This window comes from Symphodus melops (genome assembly GCF_947650265.1).
Source record: "Symphodus melops genome assembly, chromosome: 2".
Lineage (NCBI taxonomy): Eukaryota > Metazoa > Chordata > Actinopteri > Labriformes > Labridae > Symphodus > Symphodus melops.
This window is the reverse complement of record NC_136692.1, coordinates 23,540,636-23,564,904: the sequence shown is the minus strand read 5'-3', so window position 1 is coordinate 23,564,904 and position 24,269 is coordinate 23,540,636. Positions and strand designations below refer to the sequence as shown.

The 24,269-nt window shown below is 37.9% G+C and overlaps 1 protein-coding gene across 3 annotated transcripts in view; it reads left to right on the top strand.

The window, feature by feature from the left end:
• Window positions 1-24,269, top strand: part of LOC306820119 (regulator of G-protein signaling 12-like) — a 41,841-nt gene extending 17,572 nt beyond the window's left edge. For 2 of the 3 annotated variants that reach the window (XM_079337815.1, XM_079337816.1), the window contains 14 exons: window positions 8,539-8,560; window positions 13,963-14,132; window positions 14,639-14,731; window positions 14,858-15,001; window positions 16,580-16,762; window positions 16,907-17,057; window positions 17,961-18,055; window positions 19,417-19,614; window positions 20,293-20,366; window positions 20,492-20,618; window positions 20,707-20,803; window positions 20,888-20,955; window positions 21,920-22,091; window positions 22,454-24,269. In XM_079337815.1, the coding sequence (XP_079193941.1) occupies window positions 8,539-8,560; window positions 13,963-14,132; window positions 14,639-14,731; window positions 14,858-15,001; window positions 16,580-16,762; window positions 16,907-17,057; window positions 17,961-18,055; window positions 19,417-19,614; window positions 20,293-20,366; window positions 20,492-20,618; window positions 20,707-20,803; window positions 20,888-20,955; window positions 21,920-22,091; window positions 22,454-23,049 (2,190 nt within the window). In that variant the 3' untranslated portion in view covers window positions 23,050-24,269. The remainder of the gene's footprint in view (window positions 1-8,538; window positions 8,561-13,962; window positions 14,133-14,638; window positions 14,732-14,857; window positions 15,002-16,579; window positions 16,763-16,906; window positions 17,058-17,960; window positions 18,056-19,416; window positions 19,615-20,292; window positions 20,367-20,491; window positions 20,619-20,706; window positions 20,804-20,887; window positions 20,956-21,919; window positions 22,092-22,453) is intronic. The other variant, XM_079337817.1, reaches the window with a different exon arrangement.

The following is a 24,269-nucleotide window of genomic DNA, read 5'->3' as shown; positions in this document are numbered from 1 at the left end:
ATTTCATAAAAGGGTTGTTGTCAAACAATGTTTAAAACTTTATTTTTGTAAAAAAAAAACAAAAAAAACATTTCTGTCCAAATATGATACGTATTTATATTGAATGATGTCTGATATTTGAGGAAATATGATTTCTCCTTAATAGTTCTTCAACAATCGATTGTTGAACACTTTCTCTGAATTGCCCCATTAATGTGTTCTATGGTGTGACATTTAAGAGCTTAGATAAGAAAATAATCATATAGCTTTAAAATAGCATTTGACAGATATTTTTTGATTGATCCTTATTTTCTCACAAAGGTTAATTAATTTGAATTATGAAATAAATATTTTCTCAACATGATTTGTTTGATTTGACCTGTTAGATTTTTTTTTCAATAATTTAAGTCACTTTGCTGTTATTATTTCAAAACGGATTGAAATGAAAATGTCTCTTAATACAACTCTTGACGGCTTTTTAGGTTGTTTCCTGTAAAAGTGAATTTAGGGTTATTTTAAGTGTGTCACGTCTCAATACGTCTCACCTAAAGACAAAAAATGAAGTTTTGTCATTATTAAAGTTGTTACTTTTCAAAAGATTGTATAACCCAAGGAAGAAACACAAAAAGATGAACTCTTGAAAACATATCTAACATTACAAAATAAAATCTAATATCAACATGCTTCTTCAGATTACATGATGCAGAAGACAATAATCCAATAAAATACATAAAACTAGACACTTGTAGAATTATGCCAAGGGTATTTATCAATAGTTGTTTGCACTTTTTATTGAAATAATATAAGATGTAAATATTAAAACATGATAGTTATAGTCACACCATAGAACAATTTGGAGGTTTGGCCAAAAAAAATGTTAAAAGAAAAATCTAAAAACACAGCAGGTTTATGTATAACAAGGTCATATATAACCATTTCATCCATTTTAAATAATAGAAATACCCATTTTATTATTTTTCATAGTATGTGACAATGAAAAGGCAATGCCATGTCAACAACCCAAAAACCATCTTCTTTTCTGGTACCCTGGAAAGATTAGTGTCGTTGCAACCTCAAGGTAATCCAGTAATTAGTAGGAAATTGTAAATTGACTGTTTTATGTTCAGGAAAAGGGGTTTTCATGAAAACATAGGTCAGACCTTGGCAGTGTTGGGCGCCACGTAGCTTTATATTTTTGAAAAAAGACCTGCTAAATGTATTATGATACAAATGTTGTAGCTCTATCATCAGAATTTCCAAAGCCAAGTTGTCCAGATTTCTCAAAATTAATATGACAAAATCTAATTCTTATGTGAATGTGTGAGGAACATGATGTTCATTGTCGTGTTTGTGTAGGTCATTCCAAATGTGTTTGTTCACCACCCTATTTGCCTCTATAAAGATGTATTCTCTGATGAGCCTGCTCCCTAACATGTAGTATTGCTTAATATTTAAATTATGTATTCTGAAATGTGTATACATAATTATCTAATTATGTAGATACCTAAAAAATAACTTTTGGGATGATACTTTTATCATTGTATTTTTCAAGATTTTACATACACCACAAATTCACAAAGTACATATACATTTAAAGCAGGAGAAATCAAAAACAAGCTAACAAAATGAAAAAAAAATGTATACATTATATATACACAGTAAATTGTTGTATCTCATAGTTCTCTCATAATCATCCACTGAGCACATGTTATTGCACATACATGCAGGACTAAACAATTAAACATCAAATATCATTTTGATCATCTCTACCAATCATTTCCTATTAGCAACCCCAAATAGATAATGTTTATCTATAATTGTGTAAATTAGCTGTTCAAAAGAAGCCATCCCAGCTAACTAAGCTCTCCACTCCCTAAAGATAACTTCTCTTCGCTTTTCAATGCCTCAGCACAATCCAACACCCTGTTATAAGGGGAAATTTCTCAGAAGAACCCTTGTCTTAAGAGTGCACACACAAAGGAGGCAGCTGTTTGGGTATACCACAGGACATAGGCTAAAAAAAAAAAAAAAAGACAGAAACTTAAAGAAATCCAGTCGTTTTCTCCTTTGTCACATTCCTGTCATCCTGAGTGGCAATAAGTAGTTTTTATCCTCCTTTTAGTTGGCAGCCATGTTTTGGCTGAACTGTTGCTCATATTACTTATAAGTACCATTAATGTTATTTAAAAATGTGTTAAAAACCAGTGAGCTTAACTAAAACTAAGGATTCAGGGTTTGAACATTGTCTCTTAACTAGCTTTTTAAGATAAAAGTTTCTAAAAGGAAGGGTCCACTGGAGGGCCTCGACAGCATGAAAGCTCTGGTAGTACACTTTAACCAGGACGCCAACCTCAAGTGTGTATGTTGGCATTGTATGAACCACCTCTAACATGACTTATTGATTGGTAGAGATAGCGTTAACTTGTATGGCAAAATGACACCCTGTTCCAAGCCCTCTAGCCTTACACAGTGCTTTTATGAGAGTGCAAGTGTGACCTGTGTTTTTGCTTGTTGGGCTTTTTGGACATTGAGCAATGCAACATCACGCATTGTAAAAGTTTCTTAATACTCAGTAAAATGCATGGACATTTTCATGAAGTGTTTTAAGTAATGATTAAAAAATACGTTCACCACATCTTTAGGTTATGGTAGTAAAGCATGGTTTAAAAAACAATAGAATAAATAGTTGATGAATAGCATCAGTCAACGGAAGTTTCTTTTTTTAAATTAGAACATATGCATATAACATTATGAAAATGATTTTGTGTTCATAAAATAAAAGTTTTGTGACTAAAAAGGAAAAACACACCTCTCTCCACAGTGTAGAGAGAGGTACAGTAAGAAATTTGCAGAATCTGGATTGGTGGACCTACCTTTGTTCCCGCCCCTTTTCAGCCAGAGCTGCCTGGTGGGGGCGTGTCACTATGGAAACTCAGCTGTGTGAGTGTCTGCCAGAGAATGGAACTTCCTTGTCAGTCTGTCAGCTAACTGTGTGGAGGAGTGTATGAGAAAGGGAAGGAGAGGTGTATTTTGTGTTAATTTAGAAATAGAATGTAAACAATTACATAGATTGAATTTACTTAAATCATCTAAAGCAGATGACCAGCACGTGGGTTTGCACGTGTTAGTTTGTGTAATTATTTGGCGTTTGTTTTTTTTAATGTGGTTACGTGTGAGACAGGTATGCTGAGGCGTTTGTCAGCAGTCTGCATGAATATCCTGTCACAGATTGCTCCTGTAGAAGCTCTGTCAGCATCAGCACTTGTGTGTGTTTGTTTGTGTGAGAATGTGTGGCTGTTTCATGTGTGCTTGTGTGGCTCAGATATGTAGATTAAGTGGATAGTAGCTTTCCTCCTGTGAGAGGAGAACAGGATGAGCCTGAAGAAGAGGCTCTCCTTCAAGCGGGTTTGGAACTTCAATACAGTAAGTAGTATGCAAACATACACTTTAGTGGGAGGATTGAAGGGGGAAGAAACTTTCTCCGTTATTTATTTTTGAACAAACTTAATAAATGCTGGGTTCAAAATATTCAAACATTCTGAAATATTTAATTGGGAAAGAGAAGCCAACACTTTACTCTTAACACATTACAAAATGCATATTGATTTTGTTTTCTGTTTGGGTTTCCTTCTGTTAAATCATTGACAAAAGTAACTGTAGAATGGAATGGGAGAGAGAAAGAACCAAACGGAGTAAGATATTGAATTGTTGGAAGCGTTTAGAGAAAGACATAAAATTGTAAGAAGAAAAAAAGGAGGGAAAGGACAGGGGCTCCTGGGAAATAAACCATTCAGGTGTTATGATGAACAGTCATATTCAGATTTTTTTTTATAAGGGAGACATGTTTGTAGGCTGGAAAGTGTCAAAGGGTGAAGCAATGCACAAGGAAAGAAATACTGAAAAGAGCTTTCGAAGGCTCTGGGCTGTCCTCCTTCTTCTCAAAGCCAGATGTGTTCTGAACCAAGCTAGAGAAAAAAAGAAAGAAAGAAAGAAAGAAAAGCATAGGTTTAGATTAAGAAAGAAAGGGCTGCCTTCTTTTTTTCTCTCTGTGAGTCATATGATTTGTAGATTTAATTCAATACACTTTTTGTCCTGTTCATTTGACAAAATGACTAAAAACAACTGAGACATCCTACTGATATGTGTCATAACTCAGAGTGCACACTGGAAACAGAGTATGTTGTGATAAAGGCATATGATCAGATTGTATTGTTTATACATCTTGTTCATTGTCTGTGTGTATTAAAGGCAAGGAGCCAAATAACAAACGTCTTTCACCAACTCAACCGCTGAGTCACAGTCTTCTCTGATTGATTGACTCTTGGTTGCAGGGAAACACACATTTTCTGCACTACCTTTTACAGAGAGTGGAGATCAATTCTTGCGTTGATATAGGACGGTATCCCAGATTTCCAGAAAAGGCCACAGAGGGTTTCAATTTGGAGTGAAAAGTGAAGTTTTGAAATGTTTGTGGTTGAGTTTAGAGGCTGAACACATGAAGTCCCTTCACACTGAGTTTGCTGTTCGCTGTATGCTGTTTTTTTCCTTTGATTTAGTCAGTAAAGTTTTTTTTAAACTGTTCCTAAAAATATATATTTTAACAGGAAGTGATGAGATCAGTCCAAACCTGACTTCATATAAATGATTGTCTTCCATATTCACACCAGTTGAACTGAGTCTCATTTTGCCTGATTTTGCATTATTGGAAATGAATCTGCTTGTTCGCCTCATCCCATGCACTTTGAATTACACCAAAGCTGAGCGGTGTCATGGTTACCAATCCTGGCAGGGTGACTGGTCTTCTCAATGGCAGCTACTATTCACCTCATATTCAAAAGTAAACACAGAGTCACGCACACATTGAGACTGTTGGCCCAACAGCTTCCTCCTCAGCTGTGACTGTGTGTGACTGTATGTGGCTGTGTGTGTGTGTGCGTGCAGTCACAAAATCTGTGTTGTGAATTAAAAGTCACCTTCTAAGAACAGCATGTGTGAGTCAGTTGTTCAGTTTTAGGTGTGGTCTCCTCCGGTTATGCTGGTGTTTACAGGCACAGGAGTAGTCTTGGAAGACAAGTTCACTGTTCTTCTATATTCAGAAATGTTTTATTGTCCTTAAAATGCAATAAAGATAACTTAAGCTGGAGCTAGATAGATAGATAGATAGATAGATAGATAGATAGATAGATAGATAGATAGATAGATAGATAGATAGATAGATAGATAGATAGATAGATAGATAGATAGATAGATAGATAGATAGATAGATAGATAGATAGATAGATAGATAGATAGATAGATAGATAGATAGATACTTTATTGATCCCGAGGGAAATTCAAGCATTAGCTCCAGTGATGGCGGATGGCGGTTCCTGTGGTTGAAAACAGTATTTTCTTTTTGTGTGTTAGTCCATATTTTTGTGTGTTTGTGCATATTTTATCACTAACAGATACTACCACAGATATACATTTTATTTGAGCCTGTTTTGTGTGAAGGGCTTCTCTGTGTCTCATCCACATCATTTTCCTGGAATCAACCTCCACTCAGAGGTGGATACAGAGACTGGGAACATTTTGGAAACCTCAGACTAAAAGAAAACTTTCAGGATATTTAAAGCATTAGCATTATAATAACAGTGAGAATGAATGGCTGTGAATTAAACCCCGTATTTTCAATCCCAGCCTCCAGGCTTTGTAACAGATGATGTAAACCATGTCGCTCCTACGGCTAACAGCTAATAAAGCTCTTGGCTCCTTTATACACAGTGACCACCACACATGGACATGCACATAAACCTTACATAAACTATACTGGCATGTGTCTACAAGGTGGCATTTTATGGTTGAGGAGCTGAAGGCAGGAGAATGTAGATGTGGAAACTTGACTCCAATGCTAAAGAAAATGTTTATTAAACAACACATAATCCGATGGATCATTATTTCACAGCTTTCCATTAAAACACACTCAGGTCCTAATGCTGCTCAAGACCATGCTAACACTGACAACCCTTTTAGTTGCATCCCTCTTTGCTATGGTTTAGAGTTAAAGTCAGTCGTCTCTCAACTGGAAGGTTGGATCCCCAGCTCTTGCAATCACAGATATTGGTTATATCATACCTCTTGGAGTACTAGTATGGGTTTGAGGATTTTCAAAGCTTGATCCAAAGGCAACGAGACTTTACTCTACTTCTTCAACCAGTGATAATTTTTTCTGCTTCTCTTATTGGTGCTTTTATTCTACGTTACGGGGACATAAACATCCCACTATATTTGAGATAGATTTTGTGGCTTTTGGCATTCTGTTTTTATTTTTTTAATTTAAATGAATTCTCTATTTTTTATTGTTCTCTTTTATCTAGACTGCAACATTTTCCAGCTGCATGTCTTTACTGGGAAGACAATCTTGAAGAGGAAAAGTCTGTAAATCTTCAGTCGTTCCCTGTGCGATCTCAGGAATGAGGGGAAACACCACTGGAATGATTGTAGAAGAGTAGGTGGTGGGATAGAATGAAGATGAGAATGCCTCAATGGAAATGTGGAGAGACAGAGAGAGACAGACAGACAGACCAACAAAGTGTGGTATTACTGGATAGGAGGAAAGGCACCAGCAAGAAGTAACAAAATGGCTTGAAAGAGAGTGGGCCTGAAGAGAAAGAGGAGAGAAGAGAGGACTGTGGGAGTTTGACCATGGCTCCCACCACTACACATCTTGAAATGATCATGAAAGCAGAAATGGGAGATGGGGTGCTCACACAGACAGTGACAAATGAAAATAATGCACCATTTGTATACGGTATTAGGCATGTCTAACATATGAGGGCCAAAATACTCACATTACAGACAGAATACATGGAGTTAAAATACGTGTGATGAAAAATGTGTGTGGGATACTAGTCAGAAGGATGAAAACGTTGAGGTTCCTGCCTCTTTGATTTTTTTGTTTGTAGTAAGAATGTGTTGAAGACATTATAAAAAAATGAAAAATGCTGCACTTAGGGTGAATTTGTGTGCATCACCTCAGGGTTAGGATATTAGAGGATTTGAAAAGGTTGCAAATGTATATGTGCAAAATACACTTTAAAACAGCGCTAGCACTGTTGTAACCTGGTTACAGTTACATTTTCTTATCTTCAAGTGTAAAGATCATTTTGGCATTGCAGGGATAGAGATTCAGTGTCAAATCAGTTTGAGAGAAGAGTTAATGTATTTTAATTTTAGAGCCTGTTAGTCTAAATTAAACTGGCTTTTTCAGACTTAACTTTTAAGAAGCCCCAATTTTTAAGTTTTGATTACAGTTACAGTATATATTTTTTAGTTTTGAACACAAAACTCCTCCAATTGATGTTTTTTTTTTTCATTTTTCCTACATTCCAGATATTGAAGAAATGCTTTATTTCTTTCACATTTTATCTGTAAAGCTACAAGTTTCTAGAATCTGCTTTCAAAATGCATTCAAATGTATGGTTAATATAAAAGTTTGCTGAGTTGCCTGTAAATAAATGACACGTCTTAACATGTGCTTCTATACTGTTATGTAACTTGCAATAACAAAGTGTTCCAAGTACATTGAAACCTTTTGTTTTTTGGTATCATCCTTTATATCTGAGGAATTAACTCTTTGATTTCTTAGAAATAGAGATTAATATTTTAAAAATCAAACAATCATTGTGGAAATCTTAATTTGCTTTTGCAGAGTCATTATAATATCACCAAAAGATGATTTCTCACAGAAAGTATACATTAACTCTTTGAAAATAAGTATAATTGGCCCACACAGCTTCTCTATGTTCTGTCTTTAATGTGAATAAGTACAATGGGACAATAAACATTGTGGCTTGGATATGTATGCAGAGGGCTGATTTAAAAAAAAAAAAAAAAGTCTTACACAATTAGCTCTGTCTTTATCTAAGTTCACCCCTCCTTTCTTGTTCCAATGAATTTTCTTCCTTTCCCTTATTTGTCTTCGCGGCTGCTTTTACTCTTTTGAGTCACGGGGTGTTTGAACCATGTTTCACAGTTAGCGACATTATCAGTGTCTGTGTTGATTCATTCACAGAAGCACACTGAGTCTATTGTAAGAAATACTGGTTTATTTTCTTCAATGTAGAAAATAAGCATTTATTTTGTTTGAAAAAATCATCTAGACATAATTTGAAGAAGTTTCTGTGTTTGAAAGTATTTATAATTGATGATTGTGTGAGATTAAAGCAAACATGGCACTTTGCTGTGAAATCAGGGGGGAAAGGCCTGAAGTTTCTTTCTTCACACGCAGTTAGCTCCACCCCTCAGATGAGCTTTTCTTGCAAATCAAGCACAGCCAGTTCACACATTATTCCGCCCACAAACAAGACAAAGATGCGTGGGGTGCTAGCCTCAATGAGTTATGTGAGAGTTTGTGTGATAATTTCCCAGGTCCTGTGAGAATCACAGTCACTCTGTCTCTTTGTTTTCCATGTGGTTTAAATTGCGTGTCTGGGCAGCTGCCTCTTGGCCTTCATGTACCGTATGAGTTAGTATGTGTCATCCAAATCCTAATCCATGTCTCTTTGTATTTCCCTACAGTCTGCTGCGGTCTCCGATGGAGGTGAGTAGAAATGTCTTTATAATATATAAAACTTAATGACAGTTTAATATTCCATGAGATTCATCATGATCTCCTATGATTAATTTTTTAAATACCTGCTGTTAAATCAGTCTTATACTTCAGTTGTTGTGATTTACTTAAGTAGCTTTAACAGGATTTGTGTCGAGACAGTTTCTCTGTGTATTATAGTGTTGTATAGGGTTATGGCCACACTCATTGTGAACACCTCATTAATATGTGACTGCTTTCACTGAACTCACAGATAACAACAGACTATCTTGTATTACCTGCTCAACTCCTGCCTCACCTCTACCTGCTTTGCTGAGGTTGACAGGCTGTTACCTTAAAATAGTCTACCTTAAAAATTTGTAGACATCAACTGAAAAACATGATATTTTTTTTAACCAGCATGACACTGCTGTTAAAACTCAGGAATTGTCATATTAATGGCATGTTTACGTTTTTTAGTGTCTCCTCTTGTGTGAACCATTACAGCGTCTCCGTGTAAACAGATCATGTGTGCAATTAGCATATGCTAACAATAGCAAAAGGTCTGTGACTTAGCACTCTAATGGTGCTTTAACACCTTACAAAATGACATGAAAAACAGTTTATAGCAGATAGATGATAAAGAGGAGGTGTTGAGTCGATGGCAATCATGTTTACTTGATTTCCGTCTGATTTCCCAATATTACAGCCTTTATGACCACCTACTTGCTCTCTTCTTGTTGGAACAGGGTAACCCGATGTATGTACATTTCATATATTGTCAGGTTCAAACCTCGTGCGAGGAGTTTTAGTTGGCATTTAAACAGACTGAAGTTAAACTGGGTATGACGTCGTACACAAGTCAATAAAGAGAGAAAATGAATTATTTCTCTTTGCAATATGTTACTGCTGCAATCAGGGAGGTGCCATGTAATATCCAGCACAACATTTAGAAAATGCCTTTATTTATATGTTTGTGGAAAAGATTGTCTGTCTTGAGTGTCTTGAGTGTCTGTCCAACAGTTTACAGACAGCAGGAGGATTGTTTTCTTTACATCGTTTTATTTACTTGACAAGATAAGCTAAGAGATAATACATCATTCAGTAGACTTTACAAGACCAAACATACCAACATTAGAATAAAGATCCCAAGGGAAAGTTGATGTTATTTCATTTCATTTAGTTTTACATGACAGTGTGGCAGCTTCTTTTAGTGGTAAAAAAAAGAAATATTACATACGTAATATTTAGCATTCTGTGAATTCTTTTTAAGTTTTCTTTTTTCTTCAGTTTAGGGGCTGACATGCCCCTAACGCCACCTTTTACATTTTAACCCTGTGTCATTACCATCATGCCACAATCAGTCTGCCATAGTGTATGTGTTTGTGTTTGTGTATTTGAGCACATGCGTGCCTGAGCCTGTGTGCACATATATATATGCTAGTGCTTTAGCGTTTTTAGTTCCCTGTGTGTACCTGACTCTGAATTATTGATTATTTCAAGGCCTACAGTGCATGTGCTTGTATCAATTACCAACCTGGTTGCAAAAGGTGTGTGTATGTTTGCGCAGGTGCGTGAGTGAATGCGCATGCAGGTGTGTGCGTGTTGTGACCTGACACTCTCTGTGGTCTCTCAGGTTTTCAGCCAGGTTGTCCATGACCTACAGCCTCTCTTTCTCCTTTAGTCTCTTTCGTCTAATTCTCCTTACTCATTTCCTTTCTGTGATGTTGGCTGCTGTGTGTGTGTGTGCGTGTGCCCTGTCTTAAACTATGTATGAAATCCAGTGTGTGTGAGTTTGTAAGGGGCCCTGATAGGGTGAGTATGGATGGAGGGGCTTGGTTGCCCCTTAGGATACGCTACATGCCACGCTGGCATCACACAGGCTCCTACCAACTTTACCCAGGTGAGGTAACAGCTAGTGTTTCTTCAATCTATAGAAAATCCTGGTTTTAGCCACAGAGGACTGGTTAACTAAACAGTGTGATAGACTTTGATGTTTAATATTTTATTGGCTTTGTTTAGGTTTTTCAAGTATTGCAAGCGGTCAATGGAGCAAATGACACCGATGGTTTGTGAAATAAATGCTTTTTAAACACAAATCAGGGTTTCAGATGAGCTTCAGTCATCTGTCCGAGTTTGTAAAGACTCCTTTCTTTATACCTGCTAGTCACAATGGTGCATAACCATAAAAATAAATGCAATCAGAACGTCAAACAGAGAAACAAACTACCCACCATAGAAGGTTTGGGAGTTATCTGAAGGTTTGTCTGTAGAGGCTAGTTTTCAGATGTTTTCTGAAACAGTCCTAGAGATTCGATGATCTGATTGGATAAGAGTTTGAAAATGGAACAATAAGGTCATGAGGCAGCAGCATTTTGGACTGCTTTCTGTACAGTTGGACTGAATGATTATAATAACTCACTGACTGGGTAAGAAGTGTATGTATGCACATTCTGTTGAAATTTTATGTATAAAAACAATTGACACTTCTGTTTATTTATACCACACTATATCACCTTTTTTGTGTGGGTCATGGTAGGTCTGAGTTTTCTTAGATATAAAAAGAGGGTGCTCCAAGGAAAAAAGGTTGGGATCCCCTGCTATAGGTGAATGTAGATATCAAAAGGACTAACTGATCATTAGTCGAAGTGAAAGCTATACTGCATTAAACATTACAATCAATGAAATTGATATTTTTCCATTTGTATAGGGCCAAACATACTATACAAAGAAATAGATTTTACAAAAGCAGCTGGACTTGAGCCTGCTCTTTGTTGTAATATTTACAGAGACCATGTTTTTTTAAAGACTGATTTTCTGTCCAGGATGTGCCTTGTGAAAGACTGATCTCTATGACACTTACATGAGTAGTTAAGAGAATAGCTGGCTTTATATTTGTCTCTTATTACCAGCAGTTGACCAGGGTAAACTGAAACAGAAGTTTATTAAATGCTGTTTATAAACTAATAGTTAACTAAAAGAGGATAAAGCACAAGTTTTCCATCCAAATCTTTTAACCAGACAGGACTTTAGCTCTAGGCATCATACTAGTCTTTTAGTTTATTTACAGGATCTGCGTCGTTTAGGGCACCTGACCAGTGATGCTTTCCCTCTGGCTGTTCTTGTTTTTTTGTTATCTCATCCGAGCAGCCAACTTCCAGTTCAACAGGCCTTAAGCTCTGCTATTCCTACTCTCAGCTCTCTCTGTGCCTTAACTTAGTAAATTTGTTAAATCAGAAGAGAAATATTGAGGTACAGTGGCTGGAAAGATAATCAATTCATACACACTTTACGACTCTTTTTTAAGACTTATTACGTTTTTATGAACAATATGTATGTTTAAATGTACAGTCATTGTCTGTTGCTTGGATTGTAGTGAACAAATTAAATAGGGAGTTCAAGATTCAAGATTACTTTATTTAGTCCCGAAGGAAATTTGCCTTGGACGTACAGGCTGCTACATAACACATAACACGACAGAATAGAAAATAGAATAAGGCAGTGCATAGCACACAAGTGCTGACAGTGCAATTAAGTGCATACATACATACATACATACATACATACATACATACATACATACATACATACATACATACATACATACATACATACATACATACATGCATGCATACATACATACATACATACATACATACATACATACATACTTACAGAAACCTCTGCTTATGCCCTGAGTTCAACAGAGTAATGGATAATGAAATAAATGAAAACTTTTACCTGTTCGAATATCTTTTATTTTTAACTGGAACTCTGTAACGTCTGCCTGAGAGTAGCAGTTTGTACTCGGAATTCAAGACATGAGAGGGTTATGCAGCTTTTTTCTTGGCCTGTCTAGGTACCTTTCGTTTCCTCAAATATTGTTTGGAAAACGGGGTGCTCCCTCACTCCCATCACTTTTAGTGCAGTGTGAACCAATCTGTTGATTTGAGACTTCAACTTCACAATGAAATTACCAAACCAAACATCAATTGCATAGCAAAATATTATTTCGATCACAGAACGATAAAAAAAGCAGCATCACCCTCTGCTGGACATCAAACACCTTTTTAAAAAGTGAAGTCGCTGCTGGATCCTAGTACACACACTATTTACACGGACGCTCCATGATAAGTTATTGTCAATATGCACGCCCAATTATTTGTACGAATCAACCTGAGCAGTTTTAACATCATGAATAAGTATCGGAGTGTGGTCCCCCACACGACCTGGGTCAAACACCATTTCTTCTGGGTTTTTTTATATTGACTATTAGGTGATTGTGCTCACACCACAGTACAAAGTTGTTTACCTCCTGTTTGTACACAAGGGTGTTTGTATCAGTATTCAAAAGGCACAGAATGGCAGTGTCATCCGAGAATTTAATAAGAGAAACACTAGAATGCCTACTGATGCAGTCATAAGTATATACCGTGAATAAAGTAGGAGAACTCACACACCCTTGAGGAACTCCTATTACTTTTGACTGGGATGTTGTCTGGTTCACTCTGACCTGTTGGGTCCTGTTGGTTAAAAAAGAGTGATACCATCTGGTTATATGTGGGTTGATGTACATCTGTTTAAGTTTACTTAGAAGAATGTGTGGCTGCACAGTATTAAAGGCGGAACTGAAGTCAACAAACAATAATCTGGCATAAGCCTTGGGATTTTCAAGATGTTGCAAGATTGAATGTGTTATAGTGAGAATTGCATCATCAGTGCCCCGGTTGTCTCTATAGGCAAACTGATATGGATCTAACTGTCCATTTATATTTGAATTCAGCTTCTCCGCCATCAGGGCCTGCTGCCCTGCTGGTGTCCAATCTTTTAAACTGTTTTACTACTTCAATGTGGTCTATGTCTATTTTTGAGACATCATCTCCTAATGTTATGGTGCCAAACACAATTTGTAGTTTAAACGTGTATACATTCATGAGAGTAAATAATGACACAGCTAATGGGGAGTAAAAGTGTATAGAATTGTTGTGCTGAGAAGTGATGTATAAAGCAAAAGTAACACAATAAAAAGGACATATGTAGTCCCATTGAACTGTCTGGTCATTATCTCAGAAGGCAGAGTAGATGCACCATGCTGCTGCTAGTGTGGCCATCAGGTGAAGCTGCTGCAGAGATTAAAAAAATAATAATCTAGCAATAAGTGGAGAAGCAAGTACATTAAGTTTAAGGTTTATATCAGAAACATATTTGTAATTAGCCTAATATGGATTATAGCTTATATAAAAAAATTGATAAATATTTAATTTTTCTCAAAGAGCAAAATGAAAATACCAACACTTTGTATCATTACATCCTCTATGTACTATTATTATTTGGAATTAGCCAGAGACTCTCAGCTCTCATTTGTGTCATTCCTATTTCTAATTACTCAATGTGTTATTTGTGTGTTTAAACAGAACTCAACAGTGTAGAACTGCAAGGTTGCAGCAGTGACAACAGTCTGAACAGCAATGTCAGCCTGCCCAGCGTTCAAAGTCACCGACGCCACACTGAGAGGAGAGTGGCCAGCTGGGCTGTGTGCTTCGAGAGACTCCTGCAGGACCCTGTGGGAGTCCGCTACTTCTCGGTACTATAACAGCACATGACTGGTGTTGGCCAGTACATAGCAGACAGTCTGTGGTTTCATGTAATAAACAACAGATCCTTCAGCTATTTTTTTTATACTGCACAGTTAAAAGCTAAATTAGCTAAAAATCTATGAAATAGGTTGATAGGTTTTCCACAATTAATAACTAAAGAGATAAGTATAAGTTATAGGGTGTTGTTACAGAACTAGGGATTGTATTCAATGGTCTGATGGTTGTTAGTGATTCTCGTGAAACACTGAAAATGTAATCTTGGACCTTTTTTTCTTGATATTAAGTAGAGCAGATAACCATGGGAAATACTAAGGAACTCAGATAAATTGGCAGTGTGGTGACAAGTCATGTTGGGCAAACCATTTTACATTGTACAGATAAGTTTGATTATAAAAGCTTTAAAATATTGACTGCAGCCCTTCACACCCTGCTGTGTTTATATGAAAATACCTTTGACCTCTGATTCTTTGAAAATGTGATTCTTGCGCTCCAGGAATTCCTTAAGAAAGAGTTCAGTGAAGAGAATATCCTGTTCTGGCAGGCATGTGAGTTCTTCAGCCACGTCCCCGAGAATGACAAGAAGCAGGTAACTGACATGCAAGAATTTATTCGATCAAAAGCATGCAATTTAGACTCTTAAAGTTAAAATATAAGAAAATATTATTCAGTCATCAACTTTTTTTATCCTTGTGTTCTCATTCTCCTGCCACAGCTTTCTCAACGTGCAAGAGAGATCTACAACAGCTTCCTTTCCAGTAAAGCCACTACACCAGTAAACATAGATAGTCAAGCTCAGCTCGCTGATGACATACTAAACGCCCCCCGGCCTGACATGTTCAAGGAGCAGCAACTGCAGGTGACGTATAGACAAACAAATTCATAACCCCATTTGTTTAAACCCTAATGTGATTCACAAAACCAATTTCTAAACAGGAAGCATTTGCTCCACAAGCTGTAATTGTGAAGCAAATAGAATTATTCAAGCTGTACTGTAGGACATAACACTGACCTCGAGGGGGAAGTGAAAGAAGCTTAACCAGAAGCAATCAAGTTAAAAATAAATTCATTGAAACAAAATAGACTCCTATTGAAAACACACCAGGATTTCAGGACTGAGTGCTCACACAACATAAGGTCAACTATAAATCTTTGGCAGCAGTCTAGTGCTATGGCTTCTTGAATGTGAATAGCTTCTTAGATGTGCTTAAGAGAGTAGCTTAACCCCCCCTTTAAAAAAAAAAAAAGAAATATTCATCCAAGATGAAAAGATGTCGGAACAAATTTACCGTTTCAGGAAGTAAAGTTGCTGAAAAGATCTATTGATCTCAGTGGACGATCTCAGATGTTCATTCTCTGATGTTCATACTCTGTTCATACTCTGATAAGAGTCACAAGGATATCCTCATTATCACCTCCTTTATTTTTACACATCAAACTCGCACACTTTTTCCAAAAAGTACCTGGCCTTGCCATAATCTTCTGGCTGCATTGACTTATGATTATGAATGGGTCTGAAAAGGGGCCCAGGCTACAGGAGCGTTGGACCTATTATTCCTGCTCAACCTTACTGACATCTGGAGAAAAATTCTTGTCTGAGACCTTGGTCAGACCAGATGATCTTTTTTTATATCTTAAATTATCGAAATGATTTCAAACATGTAGAAGCACTTGTTAGCAGTAGTAGTTGTGTGTGGGACTAGTTGGCTCGTAATAGATGCAGCAATACAGGCAAGTGCTATCAAAATTCATAATCAACTTTAAAAAGCATTAGGCTAACGATAATCACTGTCTCCAGCCAGTTCAACATCAGTGAAACATCTGCCGATTCGAAAACTTGATTGGTGTCAGAATTTATCCAGCTTTCTAAACCAGGAAAATGTTTCCTTTGCATCACTTGAATCTTTGGCCAAGCTGATATTGCTGCTGAAATTTCTTAGCCTTAGCCTGACACTGCTTGGCAGGGAGTTAAAAGCCCCTCTCAATCATGCACTGACAAAGTTTGCAAATTTCTGCATTTTTGTTAGTGTCAACAAATATGCTCATCTGTCAAAATGTTAATGAGCCATTTGACCTCTTCACTGCTCTAAGTCACTCTTTTTGTTCAGCAGGCTAATTACGTTACGTTGATTTCAGTAGATGATCTTGAATTTTCCTCTGGATCAATAAAGTATCTATCTATCTATCTTACGTGATATTATTTAGTGTTTTGGAGTCTTCCCACAATGCAAAGTGTGAGCAGTATGCATGGCACTTGTTAACTATGCAGTGATGATTGAAGGCTGCGGTGTAACGGCGTATTGATAGCCATACGTCTGTGTTTCCCTGTTTTACAATATTGCAGTATCAACACAAAAAGACATAAGTGAAAAGGCAGTGATGTATATTTTATCATCTGCTCACTAAAAACTACTTTCCCTTATTTTCTCCTCACTAGATCTTCAACCTCATGAAGTTTGACAGCTACACCCGGTTCCTAAAGTCTCTGCTGTATCAGGAGTGTATGCTGGCTGAGGTGGAAGGGAGGCCCCTGCCTGACCCTTACCACATCCCCAGCAGCCCAAACTCCAAACACAGCACCACTGGCTCCGACCGCTCCAACATCTCCACACCCAAGAAGGTGACTCTAAAAAAGGCTACCCTTGGATGTGTTTTATTTGAAGTTATTTAAAGTCTCAGTCAAACATTTTAAAAGGGTGCTAATCCTTAAAACTGAATGTATGTTTTTGACCCATATCATTTACTTTGTTTATTTTTTTCAAAGGAGGAGAAAAAGAGCAAGTCGGGCCGATCTTTAAATGACGAAAGTCGGGATGAGTCAGGAGACCGAAAGAAAGGCATGTTCTTTTCCTGGTCCCGTAACAGGAGCTTTGGCAAAGGACCCAAGAAACGAGAGCTGGCCGACTTCAACTACAGTCAGTAGTTTTTAGTATCTGATGATTTATTACAATTTTATAGCTTTTTTTTTGGTTACTTTTTTAAAAAAAGGCTCCTTCCTTTAGAATGAAAAAGTACTTCAATAACACAGATCAGCAAATAGTGATTCTTCCAAGTGGAAATCTACCCTATAGACAAGAGATGAAAAGGTTTCAGTTTCTTTGGCCAACTCTGATTATTGTTTTTTTTTTTTGTTTGTTTTTCCCAGCTCTGCTGATTCTGATTTGGTCATATTCTGATGTTCTGACTTGACAGCAAAAACATATATTTAACATATTTACAACTTTTCTTTAAAATAAAATAATTTTATGTTTATGACATCCTTTCTATAAAATTATATACAGGTTACATGTCCGGCTCTTATTAAAAGTAATCTGAAAATAAAGTGTATTAGAACACTCGTATAAAACATGTTCAACTTCCACCCCCCAAAAAAGTGTAGCAGATCCATGGAAATGTGTAAACATTTATCTTTCCAAATACTAAAAAAAGAAGGTTGGTTGATGCAAATCTGCTGTAGACTTTTTTTGTTTTACACTTACTACTTTATAGGTTCTTTTGGACCATAGCCGTGGTAAGTTTAAGTCTGGCTGTCCCATTGTCATTTACTCAATGTCTCAGGACTACTGTGAGGAGCTCCATTCATCTTCACTTATTTTAGTGGGCAAGATTAACTTCATTGCTACCTTCCTTTTTTAAATTAAAATGTTCTTAAAGTTCTTTTTTTTTTATTAATGCCTTCAACTCATACTCTGTGGTTAAAGTTGTTAATGCAAACTACACACCTCTTTAATGTAGGCATTAAGTGGGGCAGACACTGTAGTTCATGACAGATACAGAGGCCTTTTTTTTCTTTAAGATACTACATCTTATTTTTTCAGATTTTTCTGGCAGCAATGGTCGCCGTGAATCACAGGGGTCACTGTCATCGGGAGCAAGTCTGGAACTGGGGACATCAGGATTGGGGAGGAACGAGGTCAGGCATCCTGAGATGATTAGTTAAGATGTTGGTATAATGCAGGGTTTCTTAACCTTTTTGACCTTGGGGCCCAACATTTTCAGGGCAAGGTAGTCTGGGGCCCAATCGAGTGAATGGTTCTGATTTAACTTTTGCGGTCATTTTTATTTAATAGCTATTTGTATCACTATGTTGTAATAATGAATACTGTTCTTCATTTGTATGTTTTTTAATCAATATACAACCTATACATAGGCTAATTATGCATAAAACCTTGCTCAAGTTAAGATCATTTAATTAATTTTGTTCATATAAAACCATGTTTTAGTGCATGTTTGTCAAATAAGTAACACAACATAAACTTAGCAACAAAAGCAATAAAATTAGGTGCTCAATGAAGTTAGGTAGATTTGGTGAAATTAAAAAGAGCATTCTGTTTTGTGTAGCGCTGCCCCCGTTGCCATCATTATTTTTTCGTTTTAAGAACCTCTCCATTACGTTTCCATTCAGATTCAGGCCCCGTTTACACGGAGACGCTGTGACAGTAAGACGAAACATTTGGACATGCGCAGTAGTCGACAACAAACAACAATGGCGGCGGCTATGTGCTTCAGCAGCTATTGGCGTTGTATAGTCTCTTAAAACAGAACCTTGATGTGATACATTGTGTATGTCGCCGCCGAAAGAGCAACGAATACTTGCGGCAAATAGTTCAACCTTTACCCAAGCACAGGGCGACCATACGCAGCATTTAGTTAAGACCTGGGAGAACTAGCCGCTGAGGAGGATGTTGTGGAGGAAGTGGTTATACTGCTGAGTGTCGCGTGTGTCGCGTTGTAAAGTTCCACTGCCCACTACTGGCCGGGCATGACAACTACATCGTTTTCACTCAGGCAAGACCTGCCGTGTAGACGTCTGTACTTCGAATCCGGAGTGCGGTCGTTTCGATGCATGTCTGTCATAGCGTCTCCGTGTAAACGGGGCCTCAGGGTAGTCACCTAGCAGAGTTGAGACTTCTCCATAGACGTTAAGCGAAATATTCTTCTCCTTCTCGTGATGTAGGCCTACTTCTAACTGATGATACTGCCTCTGGTGGTCGGAGAGTATATTGCAGGCCAACGATCACGGCCCTTACGGCCCACAGATGCAAACATATTATCCCCTCGCGGCCCTGCAGGTGGCGCTCGCGGCACTTGAATAGAATGTTGTGAGTAGGGTTTTATCTTTAGTCTTCTACTCAATTTATAAGCTTAAATAGTAAGTCAAACAACTGAAAATAACAATGCTGATATGCTATCAGAATGTTTTTCAAACTACTTACCTTGATTTCCATTTTCCCTATGTTCTCTCCTTGTCCCTTCTCTGTTTTCTCATGTTAGGGTGAAGTTCCCCGTGGTGCAGTATCAATGTCAAGCAGTGCCACCTTGAGGCAGTGTAACATAAGCTTACCTGATGGCTCATGTTGCTCTGTGCCGCTAAGGGCTGGAGTGTCTATCAGGGACTTGCTGCTAGGCATCTGTGAGAAGCTCTGCATCAACCTGGCAGCTATAGATCTCTTCCTGGTTGGGGGTGAAAAGGTACAAAACAAGCGGGTGTGGAACCATTCCAGGAATCTTCATTCAGCGATTCAAAGCTCTTGAATATTATATAAACAATATGGGGTATTGGATTTAATATAGAGATTATGTTTTCAATGCCTAAGCAAGAGGTCTGGTGCAAATAATTTAGGTTGTATTAAAAAAATAAATTGTAAAACTCAAATTTGAATTTCCTAGAACAAGCAATATGGTTATTTCTTGACAGCAATGATCCGTGTTTTCTTATACCTTTGGAAATTGCATTTATTCCAATGCAAACACGGCCATAAAGTTTTGCAGCGGAAGGCAATTTTCTGTCGTTGTGGAGAGGTGCTGTCAGCAACTTAACAATCTGTACCACATACAAAATTATTTTTTGTCAACTGTTATTGTTAACATACGAGTTAAGCGCGAACATGCAAGACTAAAGTTCATGTTAAACGTCCGATTTTCAGCATCTTGTGGAGTCTGCATGCAGCTTAAAAAATACATACATACTGATTTTTGTAATTAGGCTAAAGAGTGGCCATTCAAACAAGTCAAGGGGTCAGAGTGAGCAGTGTTTGTTAGAGGTTTTTCTCTTTCTGTTCCAGCAGTCAGTCTTTGCCCCTGAACAATTTAGCAAGTCAACTTTCATGAAGACTAAACTCTTATGTGTCTGTCTTTGAACTCTTTCAGCCACTAGTTCTTGACCAAGATTGTATGACTTTGTGTGCTCGTGATCTCCGACTAGAAAAACGCACTCTCTTCAGGTAAGGTTATCAGCATAATTACCAAACTTTTTAAAGCAATACTACAAGTCAAATTGTCGGTAAATTCTGGGTCTTTTTCTGTCACTTAGAATCCTACAGTTGTGATTCTGTTTCTCCTTTTACAGACTTGACTTGGTTCCCATTAACCGTTCAGTGGGCCTAAAAGCAAAGCCTACCAAGCCAGTGACTGAAGTCCTTAGGCCAGTGGTGGCCAAATATGGCCTGCATCTCTCTGACTTGGTGGCACGCATTGTGAGCAGCCATTTAATGGTTTTTGCCTGTCGATAAAAAATTGTGTATGGTTATACCAAACTCATGTGTGTGTGTCTGTGTGATGCAGAGTGGGGAGATGGAACCATTAGATCTAGGTCTTCCTATATCCAACCTGGATGGGCTGCGAGTAGTATTAGATATCGCAGAACATACTCCCGAAAAGGGTAAGAAACACACAAATGTAGTAAACTCAATGATTTACATATTGGCATCCATACAACTACGTGTGCTGCCTTTCTTTTATTCAGACAAACAGAAAGTAGCCCCCTCGAAGAGTCACATCCCGACTTCAGCAAGCAGAAACCAGTCATCCTCAGTAAGATCTTCTTGCTTCTTGTTTTCCCATTTCTCTTCTCGCACTGGAATGTTTTATAACCCACTGACTGTCCATCTTCTGGTTGATGATGTCACGCTACTAAGTGCCCCTTTCCCTATCTTTAATCACTGGTGTCTCTTTGCAATGAGTAAAAAATATGTGCAAGTGTATGATGTTTGTCTCTTGCAGGACTTTGGCTGTGTAAAACTTGTTTGTTTATGTGCACAGTTGATGTGAGGTTAAGGGCCTCGACAAACTCCTGGTCGGCCTGTGGCTAAATGCTTAATCAACTTTTCTATCTGGTTTGCTGGTTCTCTTTCTTCTGTAACTGACCCATGAGCCAGGGAAAAGTAGCCTATCCTCCCAGAAATGTTTATGGGTCTCAGAACCTCAAAAACCTCCACCCTGTTGGCAGAAAGGACTTTATGGTGATGGCAGGAGCACTTTACACTCACTGTCCGGGTTTTTCTGTCTTCAGTCTGATTGATGACCAGCTGAAAGGCAATTTATTGCTTTTATGGTGGATTCTAGAAGAAACCTTTTTTAAACAGTCTATTTTTTCATTGCAAGGGCATTTATTTGATTACAATTACTAAGAAAGTTGATCTCTCTGGTGTTGTGATATCTGTCAATTTGACTGTCCATGTTGGCCCTGCTAAGTACACACAGTGCCAAACTTTTCCCTACTCTTCATCTAATAAGAATTTAAAATGTGTTATAGATAATTATTTTTTAACCATTTTGGTTGATTTGTTATGAAACAAAACCAGAAATTAAATGTTTTCCAAATTATTATCCCTTTTTTTTTCAAAGCAGCATAATTGACCCCAACAGCTCCATAAAATGATATTAATTTTACAAATTTTACAAAAGTCCCCATATGCTGTCATTAATTGTGCCAATACTTGCACCTCAAGTCTTACCAGGGCTCTCATGCCCCACTCGCTCTCATTGTGGCCCTCAGGGGAAGGACAGGCCATCAGGGAAAGCTGTTTCAGCCCATCCCCATGGGGAAAATGGTAAGGCTGGGCCCAACCCTGGCACAAGCAGCCAGCCCTTACCCAACCACTCTGTCTCTCTCCATAAGGTTCCAGAGAAAAGAAGGCAGAAAAAGATTAATATAGACGAAGCTGAAGGTAAAGACGATACAACCTGCCTCTCTTTCTCTTTTCTTTCTATAGCTTTGATGTTCTGATCACACTAACCGTTTGCTTGTCTGCCATTTTGCAGAAGCAGCATCAAATGCTTTCAAAGCTATCTAGCTACATGTAGCTCAACCTCTCTGCTCACTTTGAATGTAGCTTTGACTTGTTTAACTGATTGAAACACACCCTCTGTTGCATGTTTTCGTCATTGTTTAGAATGTGTTAGCCTTTTTTTACAATCTTTTTGGACGATTAATTATTTGTTTACTTGTGTTTTGTGTGGACCTACACACACCCGTGTGTATGTGCTGTACACCTGTTTCTGTATGTTGTGTGTGTGCACGTGCCTGCAGAGTTCTTCGACCTCATATCCAAAGCTCAGAGCAACCGAGCAGACGACCAGCGAGGCCTGCTAAACAAAAGTGACCTGCAGCTCCCAGACTTTCTGCGCCTGTCGCCAGTGGCAACCAACCAGGCTGGGCCTCCTCTTTATGAATCTGAGCCAGGTTGCTCAACTCCTTATTCCCATAACTCCAACAATGGCAGCTTCCCGAGCAGCGGTCGCCGGGGCACCAAGGCAAACAGCAATGACAGGGGGGGAGGCAGCACCCACTTGCTCAATGCAAGCCATCATTCCCAGAGTTTGGACTCTGCACTGGGCAATGAGAGTGGAGGGGGGAGGACAACCAGGCCCCCTCAGTTTCCTGGCACCATCTCCCCTATCCATACATCCCAGGGTGCCCAGTGTGGTTTCCATCTAGACTCTGTCAGGGGAGAATCCGTCCAGATGCTGCAGGAGGACACCCTGTCTGATCTGACTCTTGTTGGAGAGGGGGACATAAACTGCACCCGCCTAAACTACGTCACTCCCTCAGCCCTAGAGTGCAACCTCCATTCCCGGCAAGAAGCACAAAATGGTCAGCCAAGCTCAGGTACTTCCCCGGTGTGAGCTCTTGAAACTTTGGACCCAACAAAGTTAGCTTGAAGTACCTCATTGGTTTTTGGCCCAGAATGCATCCTACTTTCTCCTTTTGATTTCATAAATCACTTTCTTGAATCGGAACAAAATAATAGAACTTTTAAATACATGTTAAATTGTAAATACAGTAAATATTGTAAAGGACTGAGCAAATAATTCCTGATTTGAAATGGTGAAGAATGTACTAGCCAGTCGCCAGCATCTACATCAACAGCCTCAAGAAAAAAATGTCAGGTGTATGGAGAAATGAAAGATTGATGCATTATACACGTGTGTGTATCACTTGCCCTTGGTATTTCCTTGCATGGTGTGTATCTGTGTGACCTTTTGAGCTGTTTGCAGTGGATTTTCTTCTGGAAATGTTAGCTCTCGGTTGAGCACAGGATGAATTGTTATTGACTCACATCATCAATCCCGATTTCCACCTCCAGTGTACAGAATCTAACAATGCACTTTAGCCAAATATAAACACAATAACAAACGTTCCACATTTAAAAAAATAATTCTCCTATTTTTTTTTTTTACAAAGTTTGACTATTTAAAGTTTAAGTTTATTGCTAGCAAGTTTCAGCTGCTATCAAGCGGACAATCACTAGTTTTCTATAATTAATTGATGCTCTAAACCCACACGAGAGTGGAAAATACATCACGGCATCTTTACGTTGACCATGCTTTATTCAAGACTCTTTACTTTTTTTTCAATCTCTGCATTTTAGTATGCTGAACATATTTTCAGTCACACATTTTGCTAAGCTGATTCATGACCTGAGCAAAGTTTTTTTCTCTGTTTCTATCACTTTTTCTCTCCCTCAGTCATTTCTTGTCTCATGAAAACAGACTTAGCTAATGAAAGAGATGCAAACTTGTTCTCTCAGCAAATTATATAAAAGCATCTGCACTGAACAGTTTTTCCTTATCCATCTCCATAAATCTTCTCTACAGCAGCATATTTTTTCCCATCCACAGTCTTTTTTGCTAAATTTTAGCTGGAACAATTGGACTTACAAGTCCAAAAGGATGTTCTCTTATTTTATCCTGTACTAGTAATTTATCTCAACCTTTTTTTCACTTTTATGATCCGTCAGTAATGTGTAATTCTTATATCCTCATCTTTGTTAAATCACTGATCCTTTGTTCTGTTCAGTTAACTGCTCTGTCTGTAAATAGATCAAATAAATTTTTAAAAGGTT